Source organism: Chrysemys picta, chromosome 21, assembly GCF_011386835.1.
Source record: "Chrysemys picta bellii isolate R12L10 chromosome 21, ASM1138683v2, whole genome shotgun sequence".
Taxonomy (NCBI): Eukaryota; Metazoa; Chordata; order Testudines; family Emydidae; genus Chrysemys; species Chrysemys picta.
In genome coordinates this window covers 5013591-5039533 of record NC_088811.1, presented here as the reverse complement: position 1 = coordinate 5039533, position 25943 = coordinate 5013591, and the positions used below count along the sequence as shown (strand labels likewise).

At 49.7% G+C, this 25943-nt stretch overlaps 2 protein-coding genes across 6 annotated transcripts in view; one reads left to right on the top strand and one right to left on the bottom strand.

Moving 5' to 3' along the window:
* The first annotated feature begins 2451 nt into the window (after positions 1 to 2451).
* Positions 2452 to 21579, top strand: LOC101931395 (probable glutamate receptor). Of its 4 annotated transcripts, none has more exons than XM_005292759.5 (11): positions 2452 to 2751; positions 5999 to 6107; positions 9250 to 9281; positions 12572 to 12634; positions 13391 to 13570; positions 14908 to 15134; positions 15764 to 15861; positions 16607 to 16824; positions 17235 to 17460; positions 18290 to 18537; positions 19468 to 21579. In XM_005292759.5, the coding sequence occupies exons 2-11, from the start codon at positions 6035 to 6037 to the stop codon at positions 19558 to 19560; spliced, it is 1458 nt and encodes a 485-aa protein (XP_005292816.2). In that variant the 5' UTR covers positions 2452 to 2751; positions 5999 to 6034; the 3' UTR covers positions 19561 to 21579. The 4 variants fall into 4 exon arrangements, with proteins under 4 accessions (XP_005292816.2, XP_023960068.2, XP_005292817.2 ...); XM_024104300.3 differs by having other exon boundaries at positions 2455 to 2751; positions 6002 to 6107; XM_005292760.5 differs by having other exon boundaries at positions 2648 to 2918.
* Positions 20756 to 25943, bottom strand: part of PANK4 (pantothenate kinase 4 (inactive)) — a 34000-nt gene continuing 28812 nt past the window's right edge. For both annotated transcript variants that reach the window (XR_010594248.1, XM_005292762.4), the window contains exons 18-19: positions 25592 to 25660; positions 20756 to 23822 (exon numbers count right to left, since the gene is read on the bottom strand). Coding sequence is in view for 1 of the 2 variants with exons in the window: in XM_005292762.4 (XP_005292819.1) it covers positions 23609 to 23822; positions 25592 to 25660 (283 nt within the window). In the remaining variant the exon portion in view is untranslated. The remainder of the gene's footprint in view (positions 23823 to 25591; positions 25661 to 25943) is intronic.

Below are 25943 nucleotides of genomic sequence, written 5' to 3'. Positions count from 1 at the left end.
GAGAGACATGGCTGACGGAGCTTCTCAGGGTTCTTTGACCCTTGCACTGCAGCCATAAGAATGAGAAAACATTTGAGCATTTTCTCTCCCTGCCCCTACTTTCATCCACCGTGGTCTCTTGTCATTCCTTGTGCTGTCTGCTCAATGGCAGGCCAGATCCAAAACCCATTGAAGATACTAGAAAGACTCTCCTTGATTTCAGTGGGCTTCGGCTCATGCCCTTGAATTGACAGTTCTGCTACGCAAAGGTGTATGTAGAGGCAGCTCTGAAGGAGAGTTTGCTCTCTGCCTTGGTCTCCGAGTAGAGCCAAGGCTGGAGGCAGAGTTGCACCCTAGGAACGGTGGTGGGCCAAGATTCCTGGAAGAAGGGGGGTGTTGTCAGACGTCACCGGTGTGGTGCTCTGCAGTCGGCTGCATGGGTGTGTTCCCTCTGTGTGCTGCCCCGCCCCCGGCTCTGCGCAGATCACTGACACAGCTGACCCCGAGAGAACCCCCCAATGACCACAGACTCCGGTAAGGTACGAAGGCACCCGGTCAGGTTTATTGCCAAACGAAACAGTCTCTAGCTCCCCGGATCAGATGTCTACAGTTCTGCTAGTACATATGTACTCCCTGACAATGGACCGACTCAGTCAGTGGCGGGACTCACCACTGCCCCCTAGGCCAGACCAGGCAACTCCTCAGGGGTAAATTCTTATACACAGGTACAAACAAGTTACACCTCACTCCTGACATATTGAGGTACAGTCCCTCTACATAGTAAGGTGCCACCTCTCACCTTGTACATGTTGGTTCGAACAAAACAACTCTATCCACCATATTATCCTTTGGCCCCTGTCTTTAGGATGGGTCGGCCTGTTCCTTGTTATCTGTGTGGAATATGCAAGTATCAGAGTGTTCTGGTACCATCCCGGCACATGTTTATATCTCTGGTGTCCAGTACCTTTTAGGTATGTGTATTTTTGCAGCATCAGCCCTTTCCTTGCCAGCTTCTGTGAGCAGGGCCTGCCTCTGGCTCACAGCTTAACTTTGCTTTATGTTAACAAAGTCTTGACCATTACTTTAGTTCAGGCCTTAGGCCTCATACCAGGCCTCTGATACAAGGGTTTGTGTTTCCGGGCCTCATCTTACCACAAGGGGTTGTCCTGTCCGCTCTCTGACCATCTCATTTCAGGGCTGCTGTATGTGTGTAACTAAAGCCAGGTAAACGTAACGTACACTCAGCCTCCACCGCACTGATTTATCGTCCTCTGGGAAGCCACCCTGCAAGACCATGGACATCCGGTACTACCCAAGAGAGGGGCGACAGTGGCGTCAGAACAGGACCTTCGTGTCAGAAGAAGGGGCAGCAGCTCCCTGGAGCAGGAATTGTGCCTTCTAATCCAGGTCTGGAGCCTTCAAACGTCAACTGCCTTGCAAGGTGAGTTGCACCAGATTGCATTGCGTTCCCTATGAAAGGGAGGCTCTGTTCCTGCAAGTGGGTAGCAATTTAAACTTCCAGGGGTCATGTATCTACATTACCGGGCCAGCAGAGTTTCTGCATGGCTAGCACTGTGCTCCAGGCGGGCTCTTTCTGAAGTGGAAATTGGTAAAGGAGACATGGCAGGGGCAGGATTTCACACAAATCTGTGTGTGATCAGATATTTTATAGCGTGTTTCAAAACGCTTTGGTGAGTACGCCTACAGACTCTCAATCAGTTTGCCAGTTTTTATATATCATTATAATAAAATCTTTAAGAAAAACAATTTCATTCCTCACTAAAACAGTTGGTTAATGAGGGGTACCAAGGCTTCAGATAGTAATGAGGGCCTTTCGGTAGCCTGAGGTGTAGCAAGGAGCGCCCAGCAAACCATACCTTGCTTTATCAGCTCGTTATTTTATAGTTTTCCTAAGGTAGCTGTCACCTTGGTGTCTGGGCGCTTTACGTGGCTGAAATTTGGGCTGTTAACATGTGAAGCTAGAGGCAAGAGCCGCCAGCTGCAAGTCAGTTTTTCCCTTGCAAAGACACTGAACTCTCTAGTGGTCACTGCTCGGAGCAGGCCCTGGCTTGTCTGTAAATGCTGCGAGCCCTTTGGCCTGGGACTGCTTGCCTGTCTCCTGGCGCGTTACTGCAGCGAGGGGGGTTGATCCCGGGAAGTATGTTCTACGCATCTGATTGTCTCCCCCAGTCTTTGTAGGCCACATGTTGTGGCCTTACACTGGAAGCCCTTCAGCACGGGGACTGTGTCTGTGTTTGCACCTAGCATAACAGGGTCCTGATGCTGTGGGGAGGCCTGGGCACTATGGTAAATAACAGACCTGTCAGACGGCCCAGCCCATAGCCTTAGTGGCTTCGATGTGCCCCGATGAACTTGTGTAAGGAGACAAACCAGCAAAAGAGCGGGAGGGAAAACTGAGGCACAGAGTGGGGGAAGCGCCTTGCCCAGACTCGCTCAGCGGGCCAGTGGCAGAGCCCAACATCCTGCCTGCTGGAGCACGCTGCTTCTCAGCCTCCGCTTTGTTGGTATGACACTGCGTGGGGATGGGGGCGAGCCCCCCTCTCCCTCCCAGCAGCGAGGGGCTCTTGCTGCCAATAGCCAGCACTCTCCCTGCTGGAGTCCCCTTCGCCTGGCTCCTCCTACCTGAGTCCGACCCTTTATCTAGGGGAAGGGGCGAGCCAGCCTGCGCGTTCGATTTATCCCAGCTCAGAGTCCTTTCTGCTGAGGTCCCCCGGCAGACAAACCAGCCTAGGAGAGGCAAAGGCAATCGCTGTAAGTGAGACGCGACCTTGAATTGCTCCTCTTCTTGTTTAGCTGAAAGGGCATGTGTGCAGCTAACCACTGTCTGTTCAGCTCCGTCCGCCGGGCTCCTCTGTCCTGCTAGCTGGACTTGGCAGTGAACGTGGCAATTCACAAGAACTCTGCAAACGGTGGAGCTGGTAATACTGGCAGCGTTGGTGTTTGTTAACTTTTTGTAGCGGGCGAGAGCATTCCAGCTCTGCTTGTCTCCCCTCCTGCTTCTAGTGAAGTGCCTAGCCCTCTCCCTGTGAAGAACAGTAATGCTGACTGCAAGCCACAGTTCCCCTAGAGCTGCCTCGCTCTAGCCCCCTCTCTAGCTTTCTGTAGACTGGGATGCCCTGAAACCCTTTGGGGCTTTCCTTCCCCTTGTGCCTGAGCTTACTGGGACCAAGTCACGCACTGTTTCCTAGTGGAGCATGACATGTTTGCCTGGCCTTCCCGGGTTTTATTCCTGAGTGTAAGCGTCTGAATCTGTTCCTGCTAACCAGCGTTTCATCGGGCTGTTTGCCTTATGGCTGACACAGGCAATTCACGGTCAGCGCAAATCCAGTTTATTCCTTGAGGTGAGGTGTGGGTGGGAGTATAGAACTAAATCCAGGACTTTGCTGTATGTGCGCTGTTGTAAAGGGCTGAGAGCTCAGTTTGCAGTGTACCCCGGGGGGGCTGTGTACTGGTGGCTGGTTTACCTGGTGTTCGGGCAACAGCTAACTGTAGCTGCTAATCAGTCTCCACCCTGCAGTGGTTTTCCAGAAACTCAGGTGTGAACCCCCGACTGAATTCTGGCCCCTTCCTTTGGGATTTGAACAATAAAACCCCACGTTTGCAGTCTCTTTATGAAGAAGGGAGGGCAGCTGTAATGTTTATCCCGAAAGGCTGCTTTTGCATCAGCGTTGGGTTCTTTCAGCTCCTCTTTGGAGGGGAGGAGGAAAACCTAGAGAGAATCCGCTAGGGAAACAACCGTGTCTTTGTGTTGTCGAGAGTGTGTGCAGTTCCCGGGCTGGGGGTGAGCGCCACTAGAGCTGGGAGGAAGAAGTAAAAAATAAATGGAAGCATTTAAGAGGCAGTTTGGGAAGCACAGGTGCTGAATGAGCCACTGTGGGAGCTCTCCAGCTGCTAGCACTTGAGGACTGGATTTGTTGTTTTAGCCCTGGGTCCCTTCCCCTGCTCAGTTCCCACACTAGGGGACTAGCTGCGGGAGCTTTGTGAGTCTGCCAAGCACCAAGACTTGCTGTGACCCTCTTGGCTGTCAAGCTGACAGTCTCTCTGGACCGGATCCTGAGTGGTGCTAAGTGCCTCTGCTAATGGGAACTGAAGCCACTCAGCACCTCCCTGGATCCAGCCCTCTCTCAAGATCTGACCTGTGTGAACTGGACCATGAATCCTGAGCCCAGCATTCAAAGATGAGAAGCTGCTGTCTGTTTGTCCAGTTGAAAAAGGAGGTGAGCTGTTTGGAGCAAGGTTTCAGAGTAGCAGCCGTGTTAGTCTGTATCCGCAAAAAGAACAGGAGTACTTGTGGCACCTTAAATTTGTTAGTCTCTAAGGTGCCACAAGTACTCCTATTCTTTTTGTTTGGAGCAAGGCAAATTTGAGACACGGGTCCCTTCCCTGGGCTAAGGGTTGAACTAGGGATAGGGGGTAGGAGCTGCTCTGGGAGGCTGTGCAGACCCAGTTCATTCAGCCAGTGAGGTGGGGTTTTGAGAGCGAATCAGCTTTGGGGAAAAACCTATTTTTCTCCGCAGAGAGGAGGCCAGAGAATTCCATCTGCCCTCTCCAGCAAGATCTGAGGTGATGGCGGTGGGAACCCCAGAGGCTGCTGATGCTACCAAACTGTGCCCTGGTAACTCAGCAGTGTGGGCAGGGCCTTGGAAACGTGTGTTCGGATTTTTAAGTGGCTAGTCATTTTGGGTGCTGGGCTACTGAGCGCCCTGCGTGAGGCACCGCCAGGGGTCCTGAGCTCCAGAGGGCAGGTGCTTCATTATCTGCAGATCACACCCTTTTAAATGCACCAAATTGAGCACCCAAAATAACAAGTTGCTTCTGAAAATCTTGGCCTTAGCCAGCTGCTCTGCCCTATTTTCTATGGCCGGGGATCAGAGATCCCTCTCCTTGTGTCTCTTAACCAGCTATTTCTGCTCAAACCACTAAGGGAGCGAGTCATTTCCAAGATTACAGCACCTCGCCCTCTCTCCTGTATAGCCCAGAGTGTGAGCTCTCTGGGGCAGGCACTGGCTTTGTGGTTTCGTGCTGAGGGAATAGAACGTGTTGCAATGGTTTGTGTGACTTGGCATAATACAGCACCATTGCATCTGTCATTGCAATTACAGCTGGTTGCAAATTTTTCATCAAAGTTTTTCAATGACAAACGGCTTTTCAGGAAAACTTCTGTAAAAAAAAAAAATCATTTCATAACGTTCTAACGTTTCCAGTTTTGTGAGGCAGCCATTCAAAATGAAATGTGTTCATTGTTGTTTGGTGCAGAATGAAAATGTTTCACTTCAAAGCATCCTGGTGAAAAAATCCCTGAAAAGTTTTGCATGAAGCTGACACTTGTAATTCTGACTCTTTTCCCAGAAAACAAATCCCCCGTTTTTGTTGTTTATCCTGCCCTAATTGCAACTCGGGCTGCAGCACAAACCAGCAAGATTTCAGTGCTTGGCCTGTGTCCAGTTGCTCTGCACCCACTCTTTCTTCTCCCTGCCAGCTAATGAGGAGCACTGCTTCCCCATTAGCACCTCATTACCACACACATCTGCAGCCACTTTCCTTCTGCCCCTGGCACACTGATTGTGACAGAGGAGGAAATGTAGGCCCTCCGTTTCCCCTCTCCCACTGATGCAAGAACTAGGGTCACCAGACAGCAAGTGTGGAAAAATCAGGACGGGGGTGGGGAGTAATAGGAGCCTATATAAGAAAAAGACCCCAAAATCGGGACTGTCCCTATGAAATCGGGACATCTGGTCACCCTAGCAAGAACTGACTGGAGAAAGCCCTGCTGTGGCATGGCATGGCCCTTTTGCTGCAGTGAAATGCACTGGTGACCCATCAGTGAGGTGCCTAGACAAGTGTATTGGTTATGTCTAGGTCCTGTAAACTGTCTTCTTTCATCTGGAGACCTGGAGATTTTTAAAAATATGATGCAGAAAATCCAAGATGCCGTGACATTTACCCAACCCTAGTGAACTGTGAAACTGACTTTACCCTACCTGCCTTTTGTCTCTAGCAGGGCTCCCTCTGAGTACCAGCTGTTTCCGCCCTAATGGAGGAAGCTTTTCGCTTGGCTTTGTGTGTGATGATGGGTCTGCTGCTCCTGCGGGGATCGCGCCTGGCAGGTGAGAGCAAAGTCTGCCCCAGAAGTGGTAGGGACCATGCAGACATATTCTCGCTCTACATTGGGATGTGGTCACCTGTGCAGCTCCCTCATTGAGGGGAGCATAAGGGACTGTCCCTTGTGTAGTCTGCTTTGTCCAAGGCTTTAGCTTGGCTACAGGGACACAGCCAGGTCTCTTCTACGCTGCAGCTTGTAACCACGCTGTCTCCACGTCAGACGTGGCTGAGTCTTCTGTCTCCATTTTGGTTGTAGAGGGGATGAGTGGGGCCAGGAGGCAAACTATGGCTGGAGAGAACTGGGAAGGGAGGCTGGGTTTTGCCAAACCCCATCAGTGAGGTGTCTGTAGCTAAAATCTCCCCAGCATCCCCCACTCTAACCTGCCCCTTGCCAGTGGTATTTTCATGTAACTTCTTAGCATCTTGGAAGGGAAGTGTGAAACCAGTCGCTCTGACAGGCCTCCCTGGCATGGTGTGTCCCTGAGGGAACAAGGGGGCTCCAGGGAGGTGTTTGAGGGAGAGAGAACCTGCTTGGTTTGTGGATAATTGATGCTGCGTCCCCCAGGGCTACCCACAGACAGCAACGGGAGCTTGGCAGGGGCTTGGCCCAGTGCGGAACGGGGAGGTTCACCCCGCCCTCAGCCCGCCGCACAAGGAGCCAGTTCGCTCTCCTCTGCTCAGGGGGCTCGTGTAGCCGAGGGAGCTGATGGCTCAGCCAGGCTGTTCAGCTGCTCAGGTTCCTTCCGCTTCCTAGGTTCTCCCAAGTCTGCTTCAGGAACCAGCTCTAGGGCAAGCAGGGAGGGGGCAGGAAATGGGGTCAAGCCCCCTTCTCTGAACAGTGGTGCAGGGTCTCTCGCTGCTCGTGCAGAACGGAGAAGCCCTGGGCTAAGATCTCCTCTGGCAGGCCCCTTGTGCCATGTCGACCGGACCGGGGAAGCGCTGAGGATACGAGACCTGCAGTTCTCAGGTCTGTTGCTGAGGAAGCTGAGGTGGCCATTTGCCGCTGGGAAAGGCTCGAGTTCAGGGGCACGGAGGGGGGGCGGACGAAGGTGCTGCTGGCTGTGCTGTTCCCTAAATGCACAGTCAGTGCCCATCACAGCCCCCCTCCCGTGGTGCACAAGGCCCAGACCGCTCCGGGGGGCTGAACGTGTCCCCTCTGCAGCGCAGTCCCTTCATCCTGCCCCTTCCCCCACTCCCTGCCTCTCCTAGGTACCCTGGAGACGGGCTTGGCCCCAAGAGCCTCCCACCCTTTGCAGCCTGCAAAATCTGAGCCCACGTCTCGTTCCGTGGCTTGGCCCTCGTCGCAGGTGCGTGAAATGGCTGTGGTGGTTTGGCCCTGGAGCAGAGCCTGTTGCTGTCGAAGGGGCAGGGAGCAAGCGCCTACGTGGTCTAGACGTAGCACTTCAGCCCTCCCCAGCACAGGTTGCTCTGTGTCTGGGTGGCTCACAGCTCCCGTCTGTCTCCCCCCTTCATTTTGTGCTGTGTCCTTGGAGTCTCACCAAGGGCCGGCTGTGGATTTGGGTGCAAATGGCGCTGTCGGGGCTTGGAGCGAGTGCTATCCCGCTCGGTTATTTATGGTCCTTGCACACGGTGAGAGCTGGATGCGGCTCCGACAGTGAGGCTTTGGCCGGCCCCATGCAGCGCCGCTGCAGGGGGGCTGAATACTTCAATACAGACGCTTGTTTTCTTCCAAGAGTTCCAAGAAACTCTTCAAAAAGGAGCCCAAGGGAACTCGTGCTGGCTCTAACTTCTGAAACAACAAGCGAGCTCCTTTGAGGAGGTTCAGCTCCCCGGAGAAAGCCGGGTTTGTTCTACAATAAGCCAGAGTTCAGCCTGAGAACAGAAGAGGCAAAACTGATGAACCTTTGTTAAATGAAAGAGCCCAGCAGCTTCCATTTGACAGTGCTCTGAATTCTGCTCGGGGTTTGGCTTTGCAGGCTGGAAGGTCAGTATCTCTCTCATCCCAAAACACAGGCCTGCGTTTTCCCGTGGAAAACTGAGTCTGTGCAGCTAGTAAACGATGCTCTGGACTGTTCACTCTTTTAGTCCAGCACCTCCAAGCACTTCCAGTTAGCCCTGCAATCCGCGGCGGGAGATGAGTGTTAACTGGACCTTTGCAGATGCAGAAGCTGAGGCTCAAGGGGACTTGTTCAAGGTCCTGTGGTAGAGCTGGGAATAGAACCCAGGAGTCCTGATCTCACCACTAATAATAGCATCCAGCTTTAATACAGCACTTTTCAGCTGCAGCTCTCAAAGCTCTTTACCAAGGACGCCAGGGTCCTTGTCTCCATTTCACAGATGGGGAAACTGAGGCACAAGGCAGAGAAATGACTTGCTCAATATCACCCAGCAGGCCAGTTGCAGAGCCAAGAATAGAGCCCAGGTGTCCTGAGTCCCTGCCCACCAGGCCGTGCTGTCACGCACCAGACACAACTCCTGCAGAAGTAATTGGCATTTTGTTCTGTGTGCTCCCAAGGGTGGCACAGCGAGGTGGCAGCTCAGGCTGGAGTCTGTTCTCTCTCCTCAGTGGGGTGCCTGTCTTCATTTCACTCTCTTTCCAAAGACACTTCATCTTCCCAGCGCCCCACATGCTACGCCAGGGCCAGTGGGCTCTCCCCAATGGGGTGTGGCAGGGAATGATGGCTGCACGGCCGGGTGCCTTCTGCTGCCATGGCCCTATACAACTGGAGAGCATGGGAGCCTTGCTCTGATGTCTGGGTGGGGGTTTTTAATAACTCCCTCCCTCCCCCTACAGAATTTCATAGGGAAGATGGTTCAAAAACACTAGGGAACGTGTCTCCATCACTATCAGCTGCGACAGGGCTTTCCCGTAGGGATGCAGGTGAGGTCCCTGGGCACTCTTTCCTGGAGTGAACATTTTGGGCTTTCTGTACCGGTGGCAGCTGGGATTGTGGCATTTGGCCACATGTATCTATAGGTATTTGCTGCCCACTAACCGTGTGATGGGAACAAGGGAGCACCCAGAATAAACCCATCAAGTGTCATGAAGCCAAACTCAGCCTGATACAGAGCCCTCTGAAGTCAAGGAGAGTCATTCTCTGGATCGAATGCCCCCCTAGGAAACGTGATCATTTCCCTTTAAAGGTAGAGTAACCCTTGCCAAAAACATCTTGTTTGTGTTTACAGGAGCTATCGAGACTGGAAACGCTGTCAGTAAGGTACGTCAACGTTTGTTAGTACACCGCTGCGAATGTTCATGTGAAAAGGCCTGTTCACTCCAGAGTGGGTTGTTGGTATTAGTGTTTTCAGTGCATAAAGTTCGCTCAGGAAGGATTAATTTTTGTAATGAATGTTCATGGTTAATGACATCTGTTTGTGTGTGGTTTTTAAATGGATTTAAATTTTTTGCTCTATCAAAATAAGCCAAATAAGCCTCCAGGAAAAACCCACCATCAGCTATTATTATTTCAGGACGATAGAAATAAACTCCTCACTGAGGGTCATAACAAACGCTGGATAGTCTGTTTTTCAGCATGATGGAATGCTGCTTTTTTAGCCAGACACGCACAAAATCCTTGTTCTTAGCCCTCAAGTTGTGTTTTAACTGCCAATAATTTCAATTAACAATAACTCAGGGGAAAGGGGAGACAGTGCCTCAGGTTTTTGCATGAAGGAAGAAATAGGCAATTAAAGGACGTTTACTAATTAAATCTAATCCTACCAAGCCTGCTTGGAAATGAACTGCAGGTCTGATAGCAGCTCCGATAGGCATCCCCACGCTAGCTGTGATCTGGCTCACGCAGCTCAGGTTGGCAATGAAGCCGTGACGGCATGTGCTGCATGAACCTGCCTGGAACCCGGGTACACGCTTGCATTCCTGGTCTGAGCCAGGTCCACACTGTCATGCCTTCAGTGCTGTGTGAGTCGTGCCAGCTAGATTCAAGCTAGCACCAGTGTATCTACCTAACTCCAGCTGCTGGGTACACAAACCCTATATTATATTGATATTAAGTAGTGGCTAGAGGCCCAAGCCAAGCTAGGGATTCCGTTGTGCATGGTGCTGTACGCACAAAGGGAGGGAGGGGAAACAGTGGCACAGAGAGGGGAAGTGATTTATCCAAGGTTACACAGCAGCGCAGAGTGGGGAACAGAACCCAGCTCTCCTGGATTACGGCTACACTCCAAAAAACCAACCCCTTGTGTCAGTCAGTCTGCGTCTGGGGCAGCTGGCTCCGGCTGGCGCTCTGCAGCTAACCGTAGCAGCGTGGTTGCTCCCATTCTGGCTGGAGGCGGCTCTGGAATCCGGCGAAGGGGGTGGGTTTTGGAGCTCAGGCACCAGCTCCAGCAGGAATATCTACACTGCTATAGTTAGCCTTGTAGCATAAGTCTTGCAAGCCTGTGGTAGTTGCAGTGGGGTTTGGGGGGACTTCTTTGCAGTAAAAACGTACCCCAAATTCCCATGCTGGTGCTCTATCCACCAGATTGTGCTGCTTCTGACAGGGAGGCAGGTAGATAAACAGATTGATTCATTCACTGGATTGCTGATTAAAAATACTTCAGCTTCTTGCAGGGTCACTTATTTCCTCCCCTATCAACGCGACTCTTCCCGTCGGGGAAGTATTTGTTTCTTCCTCTCATTCAATTCTTTAAATGGAACTGAAATGAACGCAGCTCGTCGGACGTTTACAGCGCTTCGTGCTCGAGTGGCAGTGGCAGCATTGCTTCTAGAACTGCGTCTTCGTTAACTGCTGACAGACGGCCCCCAACTCAGGACCTGATTCTGGGAGGTGTCCAGCTCCTTCCATTCCAGGGGCACTCAATACCCTGGGAGATCAGACCCCCTTTTTCTGTTGTACCTCCTGCAAAAATAATAGCGCTTGGTTTTTCTTTGGGCAGCAAAACAGATGTAATAGGTCAGGTTCTGGCCCTAACACCTTGACACGGTGGCTGTGCGAGGGCTGTGAAGGTAGGAAAACACTGTTCAGTGCTCCATGCAGAACTGAATCTGTGCTTTCCTTGCCTCCCCCTTATCGAATGCTCCCTGCCGTTCTGTGCCTCCTGGAAGTGAGCTCTAATGAGGCCTTAATTGGCTTCCAGCTGTTTTGTCTGCAGCGTAAATTGATCGTTTTTGAAAGAATGTGTATGTGCTGTGTATCCCAAGAAGCGAGACAACATTGAAAGTGATTTTTGTTTGGGTAAAATATGTTGGCAACACGAGATAAAGTAAATGGTTGTGATTTATTAATTACCGTTGGGGAGCAAGTGACAGGTGACGGAGTCAAGGGGGAGGGGGAGACGTATCACTGGGCCCGCGTCGCAGCGGGTGAAAAGCGGTGGGGCTTCGTTGACTGCAGTGGGGTTGTGCCAACTTACACCAGCTGAGAATCTGGCCCTTTAAGTCTAGATATTCAGTGCTGGCTGCCCTGAACATGGCCCCCTGGTGCTCAGACTTCCGGGGGACTGCACTGGAGGAACGGGGCCTGTGCTCCTGCAGAACCATGTGGCAAGTGGATTGCTGCAAAACCTAATACTTTGGAGGTGTAGCACTCTGATGCTGCGAGGGCCCGCCTGCCCTGGCAGGGAGGGTCAGAGGACCTTGGGGACATTGCCAGGTGTTTAGTGTGTGAATCGGGTAAACCCCAGCGGTGCGTCTGCCATTATTAGAGCCATTTAACACATGCCTGTGAGATGCGTTTGCCCCAGAGTCCCAGTGCAGAAAGCAGCAGTGAGCCTGCTTTGCTAGATCGAGCCCTTTCTCCCATCTCCACGCCGAGCGCCTCAAAAGGAGACACTTCGCTTTTCTGCTGGCCTTGGCATCGCCATGTGCCTCGGTTTCCCCATCTGTCACTTGGGGATAATGATATTAAACGGTCACCTTTTGTGGGGGTAGAGGGTATTTATCCAGCACTTTGCAGGGCCGTGTTGGTAAGTGTCTGGCTTTGATGCAGCACTTTTTATCGGTGGATCTCAAAGCGCTTTATGAAGGAGGTCAGTATCACTATCCCCATTTTACAGGTGGGGAAGCTGAGGCACAGAGAGGTCACCGAGCAGGCCAGTGGCAGAGCTGAGAATAGAATGCAGGTCTCCTAAGTCCAGTCTAGGGCTCTGTCCACTACACTGTGCTGCCCCCGTTACAACGTGTGAAGGGGCAGAGAGAGGGCGTCAAGCTCTGTGGGATTAACTCGTTGCTGTCAGGAACGTGCCAGCGTCCAACCCTCAATGCATGGGTGGAAGGTGGACTCTGCAGCTGTCCCTTCACTCCTGATGGCACATGCCATTTGCTTTCCCACAGCTTGAAAGCAGACTTGCTAATTCCGTGGCACCATTTAGATGGTAAGGCCCTTGGGACAGGGACCGTCTGTGTACTGTGTTTGTACAGCGCCTTGCACTATGGGGTCTTATCCGTGACCGGGCCCCAAGGTACAATACAAATAACAATGGGTCGGGCTGAGCGGACGCCCTTCGTGGCTGAGATCCAGCTGCTCACCTCGAATGCTTTGCACTGCAGGGCGGCGATGAGGAAGGACAAGGGGCAACGGATCCTCAGACGCTGACTGTCACAACAATCCTGGTAAGGCCGAGGAGGGCGTTGCTGCTAGCGGCTGGGGTAACGGAGTCTCTTCATCCCATCCCGAGGCTTTCACGTGGTTTTGTCTGTTTTTGAGTCCAAACTCCCTTCCTCTGTTTGCCTTCAGTGAGCCTTCCTAGGGCGCTCAGGTACAGCTAGCCAGGCTAGAGGTAAGGGTGACCGGCGTCTTCCAGGACAGAACAGGCCCAATCCAGCAGGAGGGTTGAATGGATGCTTCTTTCAAACACGTATTATCTTGAGAGCCAGGCCTGTTCCCAACTAGACACGGCCAACGCCTGTTGAGCACAGCAGGAGTTGCTCGTGTCCCGCAGCGGAAGTCGGTAGTGCCCAGACTTGTTGCTCAGCACTGCCGGGAGACTCAAAAGCAAGAAACAGATCATGTGAAAAGCAAATAAAAGCCTAAGTGGTCAAAAATGAGGCCGTCCTGCTTTAAGAGTGGGGGAGTCCCATACAGGGGCTGGTGACGAATTCAACGTTTCACGTGAATGAGCGACTGTTCGCATAGGAGGTGTGTGGGGAGGCTCCCAGGGGAGCAGATTTCCAGGCCCTGGAAGCACTACAGCTAATTCCTGGGTTCTACCGCCAGGTCTTGCATCTGCAGGGTGCCATCTTTGGGGGTTTGGGAGGCCGAGGGGGTGGAGGCTGCTGAAACCGGGAGGGATCTCAGAGCCGGGCTCCGGTTCGTGATGGTGGAACTGTCTGGTTTCAAACATCCTCCCCCTCCCCCGTTGGGTGCAGCAAGACCCCTATGCGATGGCAAGAGGCACAGAGCTGGAGGGCTACTGCCTGGATCTGCTGGACAAGCTCGCCAAGATGCTGCACTTCAACTACAAGGTGACAATAGTGAAAGATGGCCGCTACGGGGCGGTCTCCTCCGGCGGGAACTGGACCGGGATGGTCGGCGAGATCGTCAGACAGGTGACTTTTCTCGGGAGGGCTGAACTTCCCCAGGTGTGGGGGTGGAAACAACCAGGTTAGCAGTTCATTTATTTGCTGGCTGTGACAGCTCCCCCTGCCCCTCCCCCCCCGCCTGGGGATTGTTGTATCCCTGACAACCCCAGGGAGCTGTCACCCTGCCCACTTCACCTTGGCACTAACAATCCAAGTGCCTAGCACATCTCTTCACGCAGCACTTGGCAAGCGTTTGGTATGGAGGCCTCCCTGTGAGGAAGGCCAATAGCATTCTCCCCATTCCTCAGATAGGGAAACTGAGGCACGGAGCTGGGAAGTGACTGTGCACAAGACCACAGAGGAAAGTGGGAGTTCCTGACTTGCTGTGTTGTGCTCAGACCACTAGGCTGTGCTGCCTCTTGGACTGCTGAGAGATACTGGATTGCAACTGGGTGGCCACAAAGTTCCATTCACTCTAATGTGCCAAAGATAAAGGCTTTAAAGGAAACTGTCTTAAAACCAAACAGTTGGCTGAAATACACCTGAGGTGCAGCCCTTGCTAGCTGGTATCGTGGGGTCAGAATGAAACTGATGCAAACACCTTGGAGGCTGGGACAAATTCACTTGCCAACTTTCAAAGAGACAAGGTGGGTGAGGTCATAGTTTTCATTGGACCAGCTTCTGTTGGGGAAGGAGACACGTTTTCTTGACCTGAAGAAAAGCTCCGTGTAGCTCGAAGGCTTGTCTCTTTCACCACCTGAAGTTGGGCCAGTAAAAGATACGACTTCACCTGCCTCGTCTCTCTGATTTCCTGGGACCGACATGGGTAACTTTTAAAACTCTTGGTCATAGCAGTATGCGTCCTGTTCTTCACATTCCATGGATCTATCTGGATACATGGCAGGGCTGGTCCAGAAATAAAGGGCCAGCCCAAGTGTATGTAGCTCCTGGTAGATTTTGGAGGAGGAGGGAGGGAGAAAGCGGCTTCTTTGGGTGAATCCAGCTAAGTTAATTACAATAAACTAGCTAAGGACACGTTTTTATGGGCTCCTTGTCCTGTCCTGTGCTGCCACCTGGTGGCAAGTTGCAAGTTAGCGCCTATGCTGCCCCGAGTCCGGCCCAGCCCTCCAAATCCTGGCTCTGGCTCACGCTGTAAATGCTGCAGCCTGGAGAAGTGAGGCAGAGCTCGTGTCTCAGCCCTGGCTCTTCCCGAAATGGGGCTGGTTTGCCAGAATGGCAACTAGGCGGCTGCTAAGGAGGACGGAGTGGGGGTTGTCCGGTGGCCACCTATCCACTGGGAACTGAGACGCCCCCAGCTTGTGTCCTAAGGATTGCTGAGACCGACGTCCCGGCTTGCCCTTCAGGAAGCAGACCTCGCTGTGGCTCCCTTGACGATCACGTCCGTGAGGGACGAGGTGATTTCCTTCACCACGCCATTCCTGGCCACGGGGATTGGGATCCTGCTCAGGAAGGACGCTGCCTCCCAGGGTGCCTCTCTCTTCGGCTTCCTCGCTCCCTTCAGTAAGGAGACCTGGACTGGCGTGATGGTTGCTTACCTGCTGACCTGCCTCTGCCTGTTTCTTGCAGCCAGGTAAAAATACATCTGCTGCTCTGTACAGTGTGTTTGGCTTTCTCTGGGACCCATTGCTTTCCCCAGCCACCAAACAGATCCTTACTCCTAGCCAAAGCACTGGGCAGCATTTGCTCCTGCACACCTCAGAACAGCTCACTGGGCTAAAAGTGCAGATAAAGTGTCTCTTGTAAGGCCCATGGTACTTGAGAGATCACAGCAAAATCAGGGTCTCTTCCCCTCTAGATAGTCACAGTTAGGGTGACCAGACAGCCAAAGTGAAAAATCGGGACTGGGGGTGAAAGAAAGATCCAAAAATCGGGATTGTCCCTATAAAATCGGGACATCTGGTCACCCTAGTCACAGTGCACCATGTCTCTAACATTGTAAGAAGCTTTGGATGCTCCATTTAAACACATGAATTTCATCCCTGTGCTTTCACCTTCATCACGATTAATTTCTCTCCCCTTAAACCTGACCATGTTTGTGTCTAAGGCGCAACTCCCCTGCTGCGTTTCACCTCCGGTCCTCCAAACAGGAACACAGTCACTCTGAATCCTAGACTGGAGCTGTGTGAGGCACGGAACAACCCCGGCCCCTCTGTGGTTGATGCTGGCAGGGCTCTTGTGACACCTGGTTTCTTTCCATAGGCTGAGCCCCTGTGAATGGAAAGAGCCCAAGAGTGAGGAGAACCACTTCACCTTTCTGAACAGCCTCTGGTTTGGAGCGGGAGCTCTTACCCTGCAAGGTAGGACACTAGTGCGACTATGGATGTGACCAGCTAAATTTAAGGTCAGGCTTGAGAAAGCCCTGGCTGGGATGATTTAGTTGGGGATTGGTCCTGCTTTGAGCAGGGGGTTGTATTAGATACCTCCTGAGGTCCCTTCCAACCCTGATACTCTATGATTCTATGATCTACAGCTGTCAGGAGCCGATGTACCATTTTGGCCCACCTCCATCGCGGTGTAAAGACCTTGCCTGCGGCTGGGGTGGGGTGGGGGCCTGCTATGCTCTATGGACTGCCCTGCCCGTCTGATTTTGGTTGAGAATGGCATCTCAGCAGGACGTCCAGCAGCACTAACTGTGCCCTCTGGCCCTGCCTCTACAGGGTATTGTCCGCAGACAGCACCTTACTCATCGCTCTGCTTGAGTACCGGAGGGGGAGGTGGTTTGAAGGGACGTTAACTTCACAGGGGTGTTTCTGAGGTCAGAGGGTGCCAACCTCTCCTTTGCTTTTGGCCGTTGGTGTGGTTTCCATGCAGCGGGTGGGTGAATTGGGCTGAGGCAGTATTGCTTTCCAGGGCTCCTGCACTAGCACAAGACTGCTGTGTGCTGGTCTCTAGCGCTGCAGGGGAAGTTTCTGTCATTAAATAAAGAGAAACGCACTTTTTAAACACACGTGTGCACGGCTACGCTACCAGCTGCCCTTGCTGTCCCTTTTGTGCGCGTGTCAAGCGGCTAACCCTGTGGCTGCGGCCTCCTCTCCTCTGCAGGTGCCGCGCCTTATCCCAAAGCACTGTCCGGGCGAATCATCGCTGCCATCTGGTGGCTGTTCACTATCTCTCTGCTGGCGGCCTACATTGCCAATTCCACCGCCTTGCTGCGCTCTGGGAACGAGCTGCTCCCGATCCAGACTTTTGAAGATCTCGTGAAGCAGAGAGAGATTGAGTTTGGGACAATAGAAAGTTCCTCCACGTTTCAGTTCTTCAAGGTGCCTGACCCTCTAGTAGATTCCCTACGAGCCCAGGGGCTGCGATTGTGCTTAGAGTCAGACTCCGCACATAGACCACTTATGCCAGCCAAGCTTTGATGAGCTTCTTTTGCTTAGCTAGTGAGCTTCCTGGATAGGTTGAATGTGTTCCCGCTTCAGTTCTTGCTGACTTCTAAAGCTGTGTGTCCCTGGTCTGCCTGGTGACGCTTTACCTTTTATCTGAAACCTGTGTACTTCCCTGAGAGACTGGTTAACTTCCTCGCATTGGCAGCTCTCAGACAGAGGCTCAGAGGGAGAGAGAGTTTAAACTGTCTTCTCCAGACGGCTATTTTGCAGTTGGTGCACACTGGTCTAGTACGGCAGCTCCCTTGATCACTGCGAGGTTTGACGCTTTACTTTGTGGGCTGCAGAACTCCAGGAATCCCATCCATCAGATGATCTACGAGTACATGGACAAGAGGAGAGACTATGTGTTAGTCAAAAACTACCACGAGGCGGTTCAGCGTGTGCTGGAATCGAATTATGCCTTCATCGGGGAATCCATATCCCAAGACCTTCTGGCAGCCAGGCACTGCAATTTGATGAGGGCCCCCGAGGTCGTTGGAGCGAGGGGATTCGGCATTGCTACAGCAAAGGGTGAGACACGTCTGCTGCTTTGTTTCCACTCCGCCAGTTCCTTTCAACTCACTTGCAGCAACTGTGTCACAGAGTTAAGAACCCCTGATTTCTAGATCCACTTCAGTGCTCCTCTGCCAGCACATGGGGCATAGGACAACTTCAATGGGCCAGGTCCAAACAGCCTTTCCTGCCATGAGACTCTGAGGGGAGCTCAGTGACACAAAGCAACGTCAATATCCAGCGTATTAATTCTGCTGATGACTTTGGGCTCCCAAAGTTTTGCTTTCTGACGGACCCTTCATTCTTTAGAGCTAAAGAATCCCCCATCAGTCAGTGATTGGTTAATTTTTTTCTGTAGCCCCAACGTCCCAGAATAGCAGCTGATGCAGTCTGAGGACTAAAAAAAAAAAAAAAATTAAAAGTTTGCTGCCACCTCCTGGAAAGGCTTTGATGGTTGTTCTCTTTAATGGCTGTTCTGCCTGTACTTTTTACATTGTCTTTCCCTGAATCTCTTTAATTATTTGTTTAGGCAGACGGGCATGAGGATAGCATCGCTGTTCAACAGCTCAGCCGCTCCCACTGCTTGGCTGTTTTGAGAGATGACTGTTTGTTTGTTTTTAAAATGCAAAGATTTAACATTGTCTGTCATGGTTATCCCATCTTTCCTCTCAAAGAGCTTCAACAGTTACACACGCACAACATCCCTGGACTGCAGCCATCCCAGAGGTGGTAAGCAGCAGCCAACTGACTGCACGCTGCGTATTTATGGGTTGTGCCTAAGCGGCTATCATTAAATTGTGCAAGTGTCGTATAATGCTCCAATTCATTTCTCTCTGCTACCCTCCAGGATCACCATGGGCCAATAAACTCTCCCTTGCTGTCCTGAAACTGGGCGAATCAGGCGACCTGGACTACCTGCGTAACAAGTGGTGGGAGACCACCTGTTTCCATAAGGGCTCAGACACATGGAGTCCTCTGAAACCCCAAGCCATGGGTGGACTTTTCCTGGTTCTTGCGATTGGCCTCGCCCTGGGAGTGATTGTGGCTTTGGTGGAGTTGTCAAACAAGAGCCGACATGCTGCTGAACGGGAGAAGGTAAGTGGCTCTGTGAAGCCTCCTTACCTTTGCACAGCATTACTCTCATGCAATGGACCTAGATCCCCGCCCCCAGCACACTGTAACTAGCGAGTCAGAGAGGTTTCTGGGACCCCACCTGGTGGAAAACATTTGACACAGGGTATATCTGCACTGCAACTGGAGATGTCACAAAGCTAGTGTCTGAGTATGTACCTAGGATCTCAGACAGGATTGTACATGAGCTGTTAGCGCATGACACCATTGCTACACTGCTATCTCTATCAAAGCCACTGTGGCTATATCTACCCCAGCTGGAAATTACATCTCTAGCTGAAGCATAGATGTATCCTTAGAAACAATCCTTCTGTATTACTACAGATCTTTGCACAAAAGTAAGATCTCCCTTATGGAAAGAACTCTGTTTATTCCTCACTTAAAGTGATGATCTATAACATTTCCACAGCCTGTGATTCGTGATGATATCATTGAGGGTTATGAATTCATTTAAGGAATAAACTGGAGGAGATAAGAAAAATACTTGATTTTTTTTGTTTTAACTCTAGTTATCGGTTAGTATTCATGTGCCTTCGAACTTGCTGGGTGTGGACAGACAGGACGAGTGTGTGTCAGAATTAACATCAACTGCATTGCTTAAATTATGCTGCTGTAAAACTGGTGCAAGTGGAAAGTCTTGGCAGTACACCCACTTGATTTGCTACTTCTCTCCTGTTTCCTTGGCAATGATCAATTTGTTCTAAAGTACCAGTCGCTCCAGCGAACGCTTTGCCAAGGGAACGAATGCAAAGAAACGACCGTTCTTGCCGTTCCTGTGCTTGGATCTCCGCCTTGTTGTGCTCAGCTGACTCGAGACACTGTGTACATTAACGGGGACTTTTCTGGGTCACATGGAACACCGTCTCCTCCCCCCACCCCCTTCGTGTCTTTCAGAAATCTTGCTGCTCTGTTCTCATGGAGGAGATGAGTCATCGGTTCAGAATAAAAGAAGGTGCAAGAGAGAATCCAGAAAGGGTTAAACCATAAGAAGCTCTTTGGGGAGTGGAGTCTCAGTATTAATCCATTTCTTTCCTACTGCGTGTATTCATTAGTAGCTGTTTCTCTGCACTGGCTCTCTATCTCTGTAGCTTCCCTAGCACTAGGAAAGGTCAATCTCTGTAAGGATTGAACCGCATACAGAGAACTAAATAGCTCAGAGGACTGATTCTAGATCCTAGCCGCTCTAGAGCGCTACATTCAGCCTAGCAATGATGACTGAAGGTGTCAGCATCTGATGGCTATTGGGTGGCCTACGTAAAACCGTCCCAGCGCAAAGGTTGAGGACTGAGCAAACGTGGCGAATGAGCACCTCATTCATACGAGGTTCTGTCTACACTGGACTTGTCGGTGTGGCTGCAGCACCTAACAGTAACAGTGAAGCCTTAGCAGCATGGGCTGGATAGGCCCCCCCGCTGCTGGGTATGTTTTGAAGAAATTAGCCCATGTTGCCACAGCTTCACTTCTTTTGTTATTTGAAGCTTGGGTACATCTGTGTGCGCCACAATCACACCTCACTGCAGTGTAGACGGACTTAGCATATGGTGACACTGCAGCTGGGGATGTGACTAGCAGCTTGGGTAGAGTAAGCTCACTCGAGTACCAGCTAGCGTAGGTCTGTCTCCGGGCTGGGCCAGTCCCGCCCTCGGCTGCAGTGTAGACGTATCTTTAGAAGTGGACCGTGCAAGCTCAGAGTTGAGGCACATAAGCAACAGCCGCCGATGTGTCTCTGCCCTGTCCCCTGGGCTGTACCTGCTCTGTGACGAAGCAGAGGATTGTGGCTGTCAAGCCAGCAACTTCCATCAGTGGTAATGGTTTTTTAAAATGCTCAAAACTGGAGCTGTGAGTGAAGGGGGATCAGTGGGAATAGTCTAGACCCAAGCGTAGGAGACTAGAATGAGACTTCAGGAGCAGTGTAAAATAGAATGAGCAGTGTTTTCCATGGTGCTGCCTAGGTTACTGCCTGCCATTTTTCAGGATGACAAAGATCGTGTCTGTACAGAGCTTTGAATACTGAAAATGCAACAAGTATCAAAGAAAAGCTTTGCTGGACAAAATACACTTACTCGGATCCAGAGCATGGGAACAACTGTATTAAAAGGCAAACTGTGATATTTAGCTTTTAAGTTAATGCAGCTGCTTGGCACCTGCCAATGTTCATCAGTAGAACTTCCTCCAAGTGAGATTTCAAAACAAGTCTGCTAGCCAGGAGCATGTTGAAGGGCACAATGGTTGAGATTCACTCCCAGGCAAAACTTCCAGTCTCGGGTTCCTAGGTCTCTCACTCACCTACCACACAAAGGTGAGTTTTTCCTAGTGAAAATGTATTGGCATCAGACTATTTAAAAAAAAAAAATAAAGGGGCGGGGGATGCAAATCTTGCTGCCTGCAGTTTTCGAATTGAATGACTCACTTAGTATCAGCCACCCGTGGAAAGAGTGACTTCAATGGAATATTAACAGCTTCAGTTATGCTGAGCTTGAACTAGATAAAATGAGGTAAATCAACTAAAATAACCTGGCTCTTAAATCAGCAGGGCCAATTTAAAGGGTCACAGCTTAACTAATGTGTGATCGACCATTGCATTGCATTGCATTGTTATTACGCTTGGTTTGAGAGTTTTCGTTGCCTTTCAGCATATCAAACGCTCTGGGCTTGGTGGCAGAGCATGTTACACAGCATGTGCATTGCCCTCCTGTATATACTGCCTTCTATCTGCTGCTAGTTTTGCTTGGATGTAGTGGGAAAGGGTAAAGAGGCAGAGGCAGTTTCAGTAACATTGAATATTGGCAACTGCAAAGCTTGAGAAACATGCATTGCCTTGTGCTAGCAGAAACACCTGGAGAGAGTATCTTTGCACCTGGCAACTAACAGTTCTTTCAGAGCATAAGGGATGCTAAAAACGTTAGCGGTACAGTCTGATCACTTGGTTGAAGTTACTTAAGGACATGTTTAATGCTGGCTATTACAGAGTTGGAATTTTCAAATTAAACATTCAATGTTCCTGTCCATCTGGTTTGTTTCGGTTGAATGATATAAGGGATCTAATCTAAGGGAGAATAAAGTATGTGGTGATCTCCATCTACCCCCAGAAAGGTAAGAGACCTTCACCTCCTGTTTGGCTGGGTGGTGAGGGAAGAATAAGGATGTTGACTATGGTTCATATTCCCCTTCTGGCTTACTGTGCAAATACATGGTGCTTCAGGGGGAGAGCAGACTTCTGTGTCGAGACTCTCTCTCCTCTTGTAAGAAATAAGTTAGTGCTTTAATACAAGGCTGAGAGCCACCTAGCAAATGCTATTTAAAACAAAACTATGAAAGCCTGTCACCACTGCAAAGGTAACCAGTCCGCCCACTTCAAAAAAAAAGTTGTTTGAAAAAGAGCTTGCGACTTACTTAAAACTAAATTCAATTAGTTCCTGACAAGTTGACTCTGTTCTTTCATCCCTCTTGACAACACTTGTTGGGACCTGTTAATTAGAAGTAGCAGGGTTGTACTTAAAGTCCCTTCTGAATGCCATATTCATGTAGCCTGCAGCAGAAGGATGGCCTTGGGGTCCAGGCACTGGAATGGCATTTCTGTCTCAGCGGTCTACCAGTAAAATGAAGAGGTACGTCCCCACTCATGCAGTTGGTTGGTTTAAAAAAAAAAAATTTTTTTTTTCTTTAGCTGCTCAGATGCAACACAGGGGTGGGTGTGTAAGTACCCTAGAGAGACTTACGTGGAGTTGGAGTCGAGATGCAATAGGATACTGCTGCTATATTTAAGGTTTTACAGTGAAAGTCAATGAAGGATATGGAGTATCTTTCTTTGCAAGCTAATGGAGACTTCACCAGCTAGCAGGTGTATGTTACTACAGATTTTCCACTATTTAGAATATCAGGAGTAGGGGAGAAACAGGTATCTTCTCCCAGGTAGCCTTGAAGAATGCCCTAGTGGGAGTTATTACCACTCATGCTGAATGGCTATTTGATGCTGAAGATCTGGCTATAGCACTCCAAGTCATGCTCACATTCATTTCAGCTCTGCTCCAGTTTCCCTTAAATAAAGACAAGTAATTGAAGTCACTTGTTAGTTGTATAGGTACAGTACTTTGAGCTGATCAATAAAAGCCAAGTAATTTAGCATGGATGTGTGTACGTTTGGCCAACACCTTATTGCAAGGGAGGGTTTAAACAAGCTGATTCTGTCTTTAGGGTACAGGAACATCAAGAATTCCCACGTACTCTCTTCTTCCATTTGAAGGCCTTATTCCAGATTAATTCCTGGTGTAATTTAAGTAGCTGTATAGGTGAGGAATTTAGCTTGCTTTGGTTCAGTCCTAAAAATTTAGACAATTTAGCTGAAGAGATTGGTTTTCCTTAACACATTTAGATGGGATCCAGAAGGCTATAAGAGCCAAGAATGGAAGCGGGTAAGCTTCAGGAATTTAACTTCACCCTGTAGCAGTTGGATAAATCTTAGCAGCAATAACTCTCCCATCTGCTACTCTCATTGACGATCAGGTCAGTTACTGTTCTAGGTTCCTATGTGTCTGAAATAACACTGCTCAGAGCTTGCAAGGGAGTAAGTCTCTTCCTAGCTTAACTAGAGAGAATTTAGAAAGGTCTAAAGTATTTCATGAACTAAAATATTCAAATGCAAAGTCAAACATTTTCAGCACTTTAAAAACTCTATTTGGTATGTGCCAAGTCACTGCTGGCATAGTAAGCAGAGATATATAAAAAGATTTCATAGACATTTAAATATATTTCTATATGAATGTCTCACAGAACAAAAAAATAAAGTCTTTCCATCACAAATACTGCAGCATTAAAATAAACACTTACCAAAATAAACAGTGAGTGATATACATATATATTTTGGGTGTATATTTTTTTATATAATGAATATTGTGCTTTGTGACTTAAAGCAACAATATAAATATGGAATTTCATGTGAACTCATTTTCCCTGTCGTAATAAAAATACATTCTTTACAATTAAAGTAAAACTAGTGCAAGTCCATTGCTGCCACGCTTCAGGCCTCCAGCCCCAGTCACTTGCGTGGCACTTCATACTTAAAGATGACACTGAAGATTTTCCCGCCCAGACGATCAGCCAACCATGAGTTTTTGATGACGGCAAGTTTGAGGCTCTCGCACTGCAGAACTGCATAGTAATTCGTATGGATAGCGCGGCCCATCCCTTCAATTATAACCAAGTCAGTCTTCCGCTCCCTGACCAGCAGGGCCAGGCCTTTGTCCAGCCGGCTGTAATGAGATGCAGATAGAAAATGTAATTGTCCAGTTATGTAAGTAATGTAGTATGGTCTGACTACACCTAAAACGTAGACTGACCTAACTGTTGCTCAGAGCTGTGAACAATGTCTCACCCTGTGTGACATAGTAAAGTAGACATAACCCCCACTGACAATGCAGCTAGGTCAACTGAGAAATTTTTCCACTCACCAGCTACCATCAGTCAGAGGTGGATTATCTACGTCGATGGAAAACTCGTTCCATGGGTGCATGAAGTATCTATGCTACACCAACATAGCTGCTATACCGGTGTAGTATAGATGCACCCAGAGATTATCTGATAATCCATGGCTCTAAAGTCCATTTGGCTTGCAGGGAGCACCTTCAGGTAGATTTAAGGTCTACATTGCAATCACAGGCTGTAGTTGCAGCTTGTGTTAGACATGTCCTAGCTAACTGTGTGCTGGTGTCAGGGAAGGCTATAGAAGGCGTCCCAGCCCCTCAGGTAATTATTTAGGTTGCTAGCCCATGCGACCATGGCTTTACTGCTCCAGTACCTGAACTAGCGCCATTGAAGCTAGCCCAGGTATGTCTACACAAGCTGCTCTCACTCCATGATTTCAATGTAGATATACGCTTAGCCAGACCATATAGGTGGTAATGCTAAGAGCATCTACAGCTAGTTCTCTCCTTCCATCAGGGAAGGTTAGGAATGGTTGAGTATTTGGTTATTCTTTCAAGAGGGCTACCTTGCTTTCCCCATGCATTGTTTCCTCTTTTAAAGCAATTAGTTCAACAACTAGGGAAAGGGAAGGGAGCAGGAGAGTCATTGTAGCCCATTTGCAAATACCAATTGAGAGAAACCAAGAGCCACAAAGTTACATAGAGCAGGGCTTAGGAGATGTCCTCAAGCTCCCCTCTCCCCTTGCAATTTTCTCAAGTCAGGCCTACAGCGCTCTAGCTGCCTTCTCCAAAGATAGGTAGAATGCAAGCAAAGGGTTCCAGTTAACTACTTTAGAGAGACTGAAGTGTGCCAAGGCAACAACACGAGGGCTAGGAAATAAAGCATTACATCGAGCTCTGCAAGTGCCAAAGCTATAAGATGTTTGATTGGGACGAGTACAGATGGGGTCAGGATGTTAGAAAGAAACCCAGCACTAGTGGCATTCAGTTTTAGGATCACTTTCTTTCTGCATCGAGTTAAAGATCTTAGTGCAGCTTTGATTTAAGCACTAGACAATAGGAATCTGCAAAGAGACTGAATCTTGGGGTTAAGTCCCCATTTCTCTGCGCTGGGGCAAGGACTCAAGTTAACCTCATGTATGGCAGAGAGCAGATTGTGCTTGCTACCACATCCTGTACATAAGGCACTTGTGACTGAGAAAACAACTACTTTAAGACAAAGAGCCGATCCAGGCAGAACTGCCTACGACTGCAGGATTAGACCTATTGCCCTTTAAGAACCAATTTTTCATTTCCTGCAATAACTACGTGATGTAGGTACTTAAAAAATTCAGAGTAGCTGAATATTCTGAGCCAAAGCTTTTCATGTTTAATCCACTTGTGAGGATGAAAGTAGATGTGTTTGCTGCAGCAGGAGAGAATTAAGATCTCAGACAGACCGCAGGGACTGATTATCATCATCATACATGCTTGTTTGCAGGTTTCAGCAAGTATAATGGATTTTATAGAAATGCTTTCTATTGAAAGAAAGAGGTTGGGTGGTTACTGTACTAAAGTGCAGAATTTACAATACACATTTCATCCATTGGTAAACATACCTCAGATCTAAACATGGGGAACTGGAACCTGTTTGTACCAACAGCAGCCTCTCTTCCGTCAGCGCAGATCTTTGGGGGAGGGGGGGGGAAAAATCAAACAAACCACATGATTGCTTATGCTACCATCTAAACAAGGAAGTCCTGAAGGCAAGACCCTAGTGAAAGCCAGGCCCACAATGCAGCCAGACTGGAATTAGTCTGAAACAATGCAAGACTTAACTCCCTCCTGCAGACCAGAGCCAAGCTCTAGCTTACTCCATGGAGACAGATGGGGCAACCTAGGCACTAAGGCTGAATTGTAAGTATCCAGACACATGGCTGCAGGCTGCAACATACCCTGCCTCCAAGATGC